The sequence below is a fragment of the Panthera pardus genome, unplaced genomic scaffold (genome assembly GCF_024362965.1).
Source record: "Panthera pardus isolate Hobbes unplaced genomic scaffold, ASM2436296v1 HiC_scaffold_8, whole genome shotgun sequence".
Classification (NCBI taxonomy): Eukaryota; Metazoa; Chordata; class Mammalia; order Carnivora; family Felidae; genus Panthera; species Panthera pardus.
Genome location: NW_026527013.1, coordinates 81893624 through 81905896, shown reverse-complemented (window position 1 = coordinate 81905896; position 12273 = coordinate 81893624). Strand labels below are relative to the sequence as shown.

General features: G+C 35.3%; 1 protein-coding gene and 1 long non-coding RNA gene across 9 annotated transcripts in view; one reads left to right on the top strand and one right to left on the bottom strand.

Moving 5' to 3' along the window:
- PTPN12 (protein tyrosine phosphatase non-receptor type 12) overlaps positions 1-12273 on the bottom strand; it is a 103669-nt gene that overhangs the window by 3087 nt on the left and 88309 nt on the right. For both annotated transcript variants that reach the window (XM_019451282.2, XM_019451283.2), the window contains 4 exons: positions 6831-7807; positions 2665-2742; positions 1754-1821; positions 799-829 (listed from right to left, as the gene is read on the bottom strand). In XM_019451282.2, the coding sequence (XP_019306827.1) occupies positions 799-829; positions 1754-1821; positions 2665-2742; positions 6831-7807 (1154 nt within the window). The remainder of the gene's footprint in view (positions 1-798; positions 830-1753; positions 1822-2664; positions 2743-6830; positions 7808-12273) is intronic.
- The window catches only part of LOC109268139 (uncharacterized), a 152792-nt gene that overhangs the window by 62762 nt on the left and 77757 nt on the right, over positions 1-12273 (top strand). The window lies entirely within an intron of this gene.

Genomic DNA, 12273 nt, shown 5'->3' with positions numbered 1-12273 from the left:
AGGGAATTGTATAGGCTAGGATGTTTTGTTGTTGCTGTTTTTAATTTTTATTTTAGAGAGAGAGAAAGAGAGCACGTGAGTGGGGCAGAAGGGCAGAGGGAGAAAGAGAGAGAATCTCAAGCAGGCTCCACACTCAGCATGGAGCCGGATGCAGGGCTCGATCCCACAACCCTGGGATCATGACCTGAACTGAAACCAAGAGTCAGATGTGGACGGTCAGCCAACTGAGCCACCAGGTGCCCCTAGGCTAGGACGTCTGATAAGCTGCTTTCATGGTCACTGATTTATAAGAATTAATAATAACTTGATGTATTTTACTATGATAGTACAAGTAATGTGGCAGAAAAATATTCTAACTTGGCATTGGAACAGTGGGTTGAGCTACATAATCTTATTGATCTTCATAAATGCGGAAGTCCTACAAGGAAGAATTCCAAAACAGTTTTTAGAGCTCCAGTTCAATAATCTAGGTTAATTTGGGACATCTATTCAAACCACTGTCAGATCTAGATTCTAAATGTTTTTATAAACAACAGAAAATAAAAATATTTTAAAAATAACTTTTTTCCTATTAGCCTGTAACTACCAATAATAAATGCTGTTACTTTCCAGATTAATAATAATATCTGATACAATAATTAATTTGAAATAATTATACTACACAGTTCAGGTTCTAGAAGTGTCCTACATATTCTCACATACAGAAATAACCAAGTAAATAACACACACCATGAGGCATGCTATTTTATGGAGATTAATCTCTCTCTCTATAACAGAAAGAAACAAAATCTAACTTACCACATTTTTCACTTCCAGGGGTTGTCAAGCCCTAAAAGGAAGACATTTTAATAACTATTACAATATATCTCTTTTAGAAGAAATAATAGAAAATGTGGTCTGTTATGACTGTATATCCCAAGAAGTCAAGATCTACCAAAATTTTCAGTGTTAAAGGGAAAGAAAACAATGGTGTTTTCAATTAGGCTTAAAATTTTTAAATGTTACGGTATTTTATACTGGGAATAAAAAGATAGGGGAATTACTTTTTCCTTGTGGATGGAAACTGAAATGCAGGAGCAACTACACAAAGGAACATACACACAACTCCCATTTTGCCCATATTCTACGAATTATGATATACATTGTAACACATAAATAACATCATTATTACAGGTTACCACTATTTTATATATGCCAAGTAAAGTATATTGTTTCTTAATCATTGTAAGATGTGCCCTAATTTGGGGGATATTAAAATATGGGGGAAATATGAAAAATGTTAATATTGATGAAAAATGGTATGGAAACATGGCTAATATATTTAGCTGTCAAACATTTGCTGAATGTGAAAAGGAAACCTCATGTAACCAGACAAACCAAAGGATGGGACTATGTACTTAGTGTTATAATGGAAGGAACAAATTCTAAGAAAGTACTGTGACCCTGAAAATGTTAACTCCTATTCCATTCACACTTCCAAAATGACTTAAAACATGGAATAATTTACAGATTTTAAAAGCAGTCTAGGAAAATAATACTCTGTGATGGCCATATGTAGATCATGTTGCCCTTTTTAAAAATTTCAGGTCTCACATTTTATGTAGGGTTTTCATCTGAAATCTTACCATAAAAAATGCTGATCAAAAGTTATATTTAATAGTCTTAAGGTGACAGTTATTAAACAACTATAAGATAAATTAACAAAAGAACAAAAATACTAAGTTATAGCTGTTCCAATCCCAAAAGGACTCACTTCAGATATTTTTTGTTCGGACTGTTCCTGACTTTGAGGTTCACTCCATTCAGATCTCATAGGTGTATCTGAGAAAAATAAAATCTTACAATTAACATCTTTAATTCCTGAATTTCTTGCATTAAAGATGCAAAAACAGACCCTATAGATTTTTAGAAACGATCACTTCCATAAAATATTTTATTTCTATTAATTTAAGAAAATATAGTTTACTGTTATAAGCTCATGGTAATGTATACATGTGGCAGACTTAGATGTATTTAGTAGTATTGAAGTATACGGCTTCACTTTCCACATTCTTGAAATCAGTTAAAATTAATAAAATATTGGTAAAAGGTAACTTAGGTAAAATTAGGGAGGACCCCACCAAGCACGAGACATTGTAAATATATTAAGCTGTTTCTGTACTCTTTTTTTTTAAGAAGAGACAGAGAAGAAATATATTATCAAGACTTTGAAATATCACTTTCTCCCAGTTCTCAGTGATACTCATGTGGCCTTAAGTGTCCTTCAGTTAACACCAACTGAGTTGACGCCCAACTACAACCCAAATTAAATATTTACTTACCTAAACTGGCACCCAGTGAAGCAATTAATGTCTTTTAATAAATGCTATTTTTAATGAATGAAAAGACACCAACTTACAAATACAGTTATAAATACATTTAAGTAAATTATAGTATCTAATATAAATGCAGCCATTTTAGCAATCTTAGCGAACAAAAAATATTTTAAAGTATTTTTCAAAAAAATTATTTTTCATTCAAGGAGTTAAAAACATTTGTCAATATCAAGTCAAACCTTTTTTTGAATTTAATTATGCAGCTCAATAGCAACTAGACTAAAATAAGCCATGTTTTTCAGAGTTTATTATTACAGTACAATAATAAAAAAGCAGAAGAGACACTCACTATGTTCACTTGCTAACACAAAGGATTCAGGAGTTCTTTCAGGTAGGGGAGGAGGTGAATCTTCACTAACATCAACATCTATATTAAATACATAAAATTCAGACAAATTATGAACTTGTTAAAGAATATTAACTCATTAAAAATGAACTTGTTATCTAAACTAATATAAGAGAGAAAAGTCATTTCCACAATTATCTAAGAACCAGTTTTTAGTGTTTATTTTTAAAAAATGTTTATTTTTGAGAGAGAACGCACGAGTGGGGGAGGGGCAGAGAGAGGGAGATAGAGGATCTGAAGCAGACTCTATGGTGACAGCAGAGAGCCCAATGCAGGACTCGAACTCCTGAACCATGAGATCGGGACCTGAGCCAAAACTGGACACTTAACCAACTGAGCCACCCATGTGCCCCTAAGAGAAATCGGTTTTTAAAAATGCAAATAACAAACAAGAAATCCTCACTACTCAACTTGTTACCAAGTATTATTTAATGAGCAAAGCGGAATGAACTCATTCACTGCTGCGCAGAGAAAATGATTCCTGACTTTCCTGATACCCTGCAGACATCACTGTCCTCTCAGTCTGAAGACAGCCTTCAGTAGAAAAGCCAGTGGGCAAGGGACATCTCGTTTGGGCTTGCAGATGATGTTTTGAGTACACAAAGGAAACCTTTGGTCATTTGACTCAAGCCAGTGTTTCCCAAACTGGAATCAATTGCTTAACTCTCTTCATGAGTTTTGCCATACCACCATACCACCATCTGTCCTCTATTTTTTTTAATTTCTTTTTTTTAATACTCATTTTTGAGAAACAGCACGAGCGGTGGAGGGGCACACAGACAGGAAGGCACAGGATCTGAAGCAGGCTCCAGATTCTGAGCTGTCAGCACAGAGCCCAATGTGGGTCTCAAACCCACAAACCCGGAGATCATGACCTGAGCCAAAGTCAGACACTTAACCGACTGAGCCATTCAAGCGCCCCTGTACTATTTACTTTTTAAGTCCCATTCATTTTTAATTTAACTGTGTCCTTTGGTCATATTTTAAACAGTAATGACTAAAATGGCAAATCTGAAGTGTTTGTTTTCTAATATGCATAAAAGTATTACATTTTTTGAATGTTCATTTAATGCTTAAAATCTTGTGAACAGTGGCATATGACCTACTCTGAGAATACTGACTGAAGCCATATTAAAGCTTTTCACCAGAGCTAAAACAAAATTAGCTCTTGGAAAAGATAATGCACTAAGTAAGCCTCATCAGTTAGCCTTTCTGCATAGGGTAAATGCAGTTTCATTGGAGGTAAAGAAGGAAAATATGAGGATACAATTCCGTGCGTGGGTTCTCCGGTTAGAGAGGATGGAGTGAAGAAAGGGAATGTAAGAATCCTGTATTATTTTGTCTGGGCTTTGACAACTGTTCTCTTTTTAAAAAATGAACAATCTTGCCATAATACTTTGCTATTTAACCATATCTGATAGGCTATGCATTAAAGAGACTGAAAATCAAAGCCTTTTCAGTTTTCAACTAGCATGAGCCAGGTATGATTGCTCTTGTCCTTCCTACATTTATTTAGCCAAAGACCCAAGAAAATACAGCCTCTGGGTCCTACTAAGAATTCCAGTCCAGTATTTTGTATGTCAGTCACTAGTACTGGAACTCTCTCTTGCATATAAAGTGAAACCATTAAAGAACCATCCACTTATCCAGTAGTAATAATCTGAGCCATCATCATTCTTCCCCTTGCCCTTTTATTATTAACAGCTCACAAAAAAAAGATAGCTGTTGGAAGGAAAGGATGCATAATTTTGGTACTCTGGTGCCATTTCATAATTAAGTGAACAAATCAGGAAGGACAGTCTTGCTTGGTTACATTAAGTATCTTTCAGAAATTCTATACCTCTTTTTTTCATGGCAGTCTTTATTCTTTAACACTTTTAATTTCTAACTGTGGCTCATGCTTTTCAGCTTCATGTTTTTCTTTCAATCTCTGGACCACCTTTAAGTTATAAACTTCTATTTTAGAGGTTATCAAAAACAGAGACTGCACATTTTACACAGGTTTTTGCAAATCATAACACTAAATGGGGACTCAGTGTAGCCAAGTTTGAGAAATCTTTCAGGAGGCTGAAGTCAATATTAAAATCAAAATTCATAGCCAGTAATTTTTGCCAGGCAGTAACTTACGCAAAAGGTTTTTAGGTATCAAAATAAAATTGTTCTGTCTAACTCCCTAACAAGTTCTAAAACAAACAAGGAAACAAAAATCTAATTCTTGTGCCAATGGTTCATCTACAAAGTAACTAGTAACATCAAAAACAGGACTGCTTGCAGCACAGAACACTAACACAGGAAAATCTTCAGTTAATACCAAACTCATTTAGCATAGTTTGGATAGGGCAAAAAGAAATCAAGTCACATTTAGAACTATCTTTGCTTTGAGATACAAATAAAATGCAGAGAAGTGAGCTAGTATACAGCAGGATGACTTAAATATCCTTATACAGTACTTTGCATTATTTTTTAATGTTTATTTTTGAGACATACACACACACACACACACACACACAGTGCGAGTAGGGGAGGGGCAGAGAGAGGGAGACACAGAATCTGAAACAGGCTCCAGGCTCTGAGCTGTCAACACAGAGCCCCATGCGGGGTTCCAAACTCAGGAATCATGAGATCATGACCTGAGCCAAATTTGGATGCCTAACCGACTGAGCCACGCAGGCGTCCCAGTATTTTGTATTCTGAAGGAAATTTTTCTATTATCACCGAAAGACTGGTCAGGTGGCAATAACTTTTAATGAGCATATCATATCTTGCATCCTTCCTGCCCTCACACCAAAATTCTATTTCTACCAATGGTTAAAAAAAAAATGTATTTCCTAGGTACAAGATAGATGCATGCTTGATATACTTCAAAAGCCCAAAATGAAAATTTCTCATCAACCCATTTTCTTGTGTAGTTACAACTTGGCAGTTATTTTTCAAGCTCTGAATTTGAGGAAGAAAAAGATATTAACAGTCTTAAATTATGGCAAACTGGTAAAGTAATATTTACTGTGGTAACCATTATCTTCTGAAGATCCTTCAAATAACAGAAGAATCAAGACTACAGATTATAATGTAAATTTAGGAAACTACCTTAGATTCTCATTTACTCTACCAGATACATTCTCAAGATTAAAAAACACAGTATGTGTCAGCTGGGGAAAATAAAGGCACCATAGTACGGGTAGTACTTATTAGGTCAGGAACAGAAAAAATTATCATTTAAGTTCACAGTACTTATTTGGTTGCACATTGTAAATACCAGCCTAAATACCATGACCTTTGGTCATGACCAGAGTCCACTGACAAGTAAATGACCACTGATAATCAATCTACCAGTAAATAGCTTTCGTGTTTATTACATTTGCTCTCAACTTTATGGTCTGTTTAAGAAGGCAGCCAGGATTATTTTAGTGGATCAAAGATGAATTTTAAGAACCAGTAATACATCTTGGGAACCAAGTGCACACATCCTCAAAAGCTAACACGGTTTAAAAAAAAGTCAATTAAATAATAGTATCAATGACGTAGATAAGGATATATCCCACTCACTACTAACTGAATTAAATTTCCCATATTCTGCTGAGTAGTTACAGTTTTGCTTCTTGGTTCATCTTAGAGGTAAAAGCAACCTCACGTGCAAGTATAAAAGGTGTTGTATAGTTAAAAAAGCATTAAACGATGATGAACTAGTATTTGTGATAAACATGGATGAAATTAAATGCCCAATGAAGCTGTCTGACAATATTTGTTACTTGAAGCAGTTCTATCTTCCCTAAATTATTTCTAATTATTCAGTCAGATAAATTTTTGACCCACATAAAATACTAAAAACTATTAACATAGGAGGGAAAACTAAAGAGCAAAAAAATTTTCAGTCACAACAATTGAAATACCTTGCAAACAAAATCTAGTAATGCAATTAATCAAATTAAGGTAACAGAGCTTACTTTATTATTAGTTCTTAATAGAAACCTTTAAAAAAGTATCTAAAATAATGAAACTGTGCTGTAGATTCTACAGTGAAATGTGGAACAAAACAATTAATTGATATAGTGCTTAGAACAGTGACTGTAACACAGTAAAAATATTTAAGTGTTAGATACTGTTATTACCTTTTTCAGCACCTGAATGTATTGTTCCTGCTATATCATGTCTAGCAATGGACATTGGCAATACTTTCCTTGGAGAAATGCTTTCAGTACTAGTGGCAGCAGAAACTGTGGCACTTGCTGTTGAAATACTAGTTTTATTCTTGGTCATGGCACCGTCAGAGTTCCTTTCATCTGAGTCCGAGTCATCAGAGTGAAGAGGATTAGTAAAACTGAGGGGTGCTCTAAAGAGAGGCGAGCTGTTATGATGACCTGCAGGATCATGGGTGTCAACTGGTGTTGTGGGGCTTGGTGTTAAACTCACAGTTTTCATCGTTTGACAGTGGAGATCTGAGGGTTTGCCTTCAGATGACTCAGGCATGGGTAGGGTATTTTCAGGTCCATGAAAAGACCACATTACATGTCCTTTCTCATCAAGAGGCAAGCGGTCTGGCCTTGGAGGTGTGCCTGAATTCTTCTGTGATTCTTCTGGTGGAACACCCGGAACTTTATTTGACTGTGTTGCGCTGCAGTCCACACAAGAATTCTGAGAAATATCATCTACTTTAAGATCCCCTGAACTCAATTCCTGGGACTTAGAGGTTTTATCAGTTATACAAGGTGGAGTCGATTTAATTTTAATTGCATGTCCCCTATTCAAGAGTGTGTTCCCATCAAAACTTTTTGGTCCCTCTTGGAGGGGGACCTTCTTAATCTCAAAACTTAAATTTCGCTCCAATTTTTTATCCATCTGTTCAATAGCTGATTCATTTTTCCCTGGAAGTTCTGCTGACTTATTATAGTTTCTGTTGAGGTCTGTTGAATGTTGTTCTGATGAAACCATGTGCAACACTGGCTTTGGATGGTATCTGTCATTGTCCTGCCACACAGTAGTGACTGTTGGAAACGCTGACGGGGGAGAAGGTGTCAAGATGGGTGGCACTGGATGAGGTTCTGGTGGCTGAAGTATTTCTTCCTTGGCATCCCCTTCAACAAGGCAACTGAAAACATTAATAAAAGGGCATCATAAGAATGCTCATCCTTTCATGAATAAAAAATTATAAACTGTCAAAATTTAATGTTTAGTGAGGCAATATATACTGTTTACAAATACAAGAATTTTCATGAAAAACAGGTCTCCTCCCACAGCCCTTCAGTTACCCAGAGACATCAACTTTCAGCCTTTTTAACAGCTGCTTCTAAGATTCACCTCCATTATTTCAAAATATTTCAAAATTCATAAATTATCTTTTTTCCATAAATTGTTATTTCTTGATCTATTTCACACATTCTCCATTATCTTCCTACTAGGTATCTTTTCTATCTTCCCAATACTGTTACAACTTTTAGCTAGTTCAATCTTATCAATATCGATATCATTCTTACCCATGACACTATGATTTCCTATCTTTTCTTATACAACCTCTTATTTTTCTCTAATAATTGCCGTATGTTTCTGATGGCTCAGTTCTCTATGCATCATCAATAATTTAGCCCTTCTTTTTTCTTCCACATTTATACACCTCTTCTCAGTTGGTCATGAAACACACTATAGGTAATTATCAATACCACACACGTCCCTCTTAGGCTTTTAGGTCCTTGGTGCTCGAGCTCCAGTGTGTACCACTGACTACCTAGGCCCCACAGAGCTGACGTTCTCTCCAGTAGGACTCTCCTATTTTCCAAGTCCCATACATAAGGTACACTTCCTTGTTTTGGTGGTTGTATCCTGCAATTTCTTCTTAAGAACTACATATGGGAGGCAAATTTCTTGAGGCTTTTTATATTTGAGTATTATATTTTCAAGGTTATTGATTTTTTGAAAATATACATTTTAGATTAGAAATAATTTTCCTTCACAATTATGTAATTCTGATTCCTGCTCCTTTGAATGTGAACTGTGTTTTTTCCCTCTCTTGGAGCTTTTAGGTTCTTTTTTGTTCTTGAGGTTCTACAGTTTCACCATGGAACTTTCAGAATCCATTGTATTATAAATTTTTTTATCTACCAGATTGGAAACTTTCTTTTTAAGTTTATTTGTTTTGAGATAGCGCACACACATAAGCGGGGGAGGAGCAGAGAAAATGACAAGCAGGCTCTGCACTGTCAGTGCAGAGCCCCATATGGGGCTCAAACTCACAAACCGTGAGATCGTGACCTGAGCTGAAATCAAGAGTCGAAGGTTGGGTCCCTGGGTGGCTCAGTCAGTTAAGTGTCCAACTCTTGATTTCAGCTCAGGTTCGTGAGTTCGAGCTCCACACTGTCAGTGAGGAGCCTGCTTGGGATTCTGTCTCAAAATAAATAAGTAAAAACTTAAAAAAAATAAAAATTCATGTTCTTTAATACTGGAAATTTATCTTACTATCTTTTTTCTACTTTGTATTATCTCTATTTCATCTAGGTTCCTTTTTTTCCTGCTTATTTAGGTCTATCTTTCACGTTAGAGATGTTGTCAAATGCCTGATCATCCTGGTTCTGTTCTTAAAGAATGGAGTATTATAAATGACTGGAAGATCTATACACATTATGTAAGAGGGAGGTCTTGAAGCTTGTGGCTTAGAGGTCATGTGGACTGAGTACAGCCTTTGCAACAATACTGGTGGGCCACAACGAGTAAAGTGTACATTTCATCTCTTGAGCTAGTTTTTCAAAAGGGAGGTTCTCCCACCAGCAATCTGAGAGCAAAGGACCTGGAGGATGTGACCATTCAGCATACAAATTCCTGTTTTCAGTAAGGCACTACAACACCACCATCAGTTGGATCTGATGTCCTTGAATCCAAAGACCCTCCTGGTTCAGCCACTCCAGAGTAAATCCTTCCTGTGTGTCCAAATGTGAGAGAGGCAGTCATTTGCTCAATTTGATGTAAGGAATCTGGGGTTCTAAATACTCTTAATAGAAACACTCAAGTCTCCTTGTTTTTAGTCCCATCCTACACACTAGTCTTAAAGGGGACCTCCAATTTCTGAGGTTTTCTGAGAGTTCTTTGGAGAATCATGTTGATTCTTGTGGGCTTCCCCCACCTACTGGAAAGCAAGTTTTAGCTTTCCCTGTTCTGTTAGTCCCTTTACATTGGTTGATAAGCTTTCTACTTTCCACAGTTCTGTCATCTTCCTTCTGCTGCCATCCCTCTCCAATTTTGTTTTTAAAATCTTCATACATTTTTATATTCCTTCACAATAATTTTAGGAAGTTTAGGGAGGGACCAGAGTTAAATGTGTTCAAACAGCCTTATTTAACCAATAATCTTGTTAAGTACTTTTGGAAACAGTGTGCAGGATGTTGAAAATACACAATAAACACATTCTTAGCTACTCATATTTTTAAAAAGCTTTACTGAGGTAGAGTTGATGTACAAAAAACTATACATATTTCATGTATAAAATCTGATGAGTTTGGACATATGCATATACCCATGATACCATCACCACAATCAAGGTAATAAACATACATCATCACCTCCAAAAGTTTCCTTGTGTCCCTTTGTGGGTTTTTGTGGCTACTCAAATTTGGTAATTACACTAACAGATTTCTTCCTATCCTTCTTTGATTTAAGGTTGGTTGGAACAAGGCTTAAAACACTTAAATAGCACTTTCATGTACACAAAAATTGGAAGCCCAGCCACAAAAATATATATGCTACAAATGGACTTTCCACTATAGTAACCGACACTCATGTTTTTACTAGATACTCTGATATATGACTTGCATAATTCTTATTGTAAATACTGGTTTTAATATCCTCTGTTTTGAGGAAGGCATAGATTTCACTTCTCAAAAACAAAGCAAACCATTCAGGACCTACCACATGCTAGGCATTATACCAGTACCAGAAGAGGACAGAACAATGAACACAACGGTTCGGAAAAACAGTGAAAAATAAAACTAAAAAGGTAGATTGAAGCTATACTGTGAAGGCTCAGAACTTCACACTAAGACATTTGGACTTTATAATAATAATAAATTATATTTAATTTGTTTGACCAAGTCTTAAAATGAGTGACTCTATAATTTGTTATGTTACATAAAATCAGAAAATTACTTTTCTTACAGTAATTTAGGCTGGATTCCATATGGGGTGGAAACAGTAAGGGAGTGAAGAAAATGACTACCAAAAAATTAGAACACTTTCAAAACAAAAACTTTCACTACTCTCTTTTTTTAGGGAGGTAATACCATATAATGAAGAAAACATTACTGGACTAGAAGATAGGAGACTTGTGTTCTTGGTTGAACTCAGCTAGCCTATTCACATCAGTTCTTTTGGAAAACAGCTATTAATATCCCTGTGATCAAGATTACTGTAAAAGTCACTGTGTTCATGACATCACTTACCACTCTGACATATCACTGACTATCTACAGAATGAATAGAGAATACATGGCAATCTAAAAAAGGAAGATGAGAAAACATAAATATAGGTGTTGTATCAATGCTAATGATTACTTTTGATATAATGATTAACTTAATAAAAAAAGGTTTTTTTGATGTCTTTACTTTTGACAGAGAGACAGAGAGAGTGCTAGCAGGGGAGGGGCAGAGAGAGACAAGAGACACAGAATCCAAACCAGGCTCCAGGCTCTAAGCTGTCAGCACAGAGCCTGAGGCAGAGCTCAAACTCACCAACCTTGAGATAATGACCTGAAGCGAAGTCAGACTCTTAACTGACTGAGCCCCAGGCACCCCAATATAATGGTTACTTTATATTCTATATAGCTTAAACTTTGGAATTGAGAAAGATGTTCTACTTGTGTTTATCCTTTATTTCTTGGTTTTATTATATATTCTGACCCCTATCAATAACTTTTTAAAATTATGCCTGAGATCAAAAGTATTTCTAAAGTGAAAAGAAATAACACAAGAATTAGAGAACTATAGTAAGCATACATATTTTTGCATTTTGCCAAAATCTACCCTTATTTATCTTAAAGAATGCAAATTGGGAATGAATAATTCAATTAGAACTTTAAAATTTTAATCAGTCAAATAAATCACTTTTGTCCTTTATGATTTCCTTTATCCTTCTATTATATTCCCTTCTACAAGTTTGTCAAACATTATTATTTTTTAGGTCAAACATTATATTTTGTTTCAATAATTTGACTTTCTGTATTTAATCACCTGAAGATTGCCTTGGTATTTGGTATAAGGATCTAAATATATTTTTCTTCAGATGATTAGTAATATTATATTATGACTTCATAAATAACGAAACCTTTTCCTTCTCCCTATTTAGTATATATTAATTCCTAACAAGATCTATTCCCTAGTTGTTGGTTCAACTCCATTAACTAGTATATTCTTATACCACTGACAGACTATCTTAACTATTACAGTTTTCTAGTTTTTAAAAGAGTTGGTCCTTGCTTATCACTATTTTCATCCAAAGTTTTCTATGTTATTTCTCTTTGCTCATCCAAGTTAACATTATATTGTCAAGTTCAGAAAAGATCCGGTTAGTATTTTA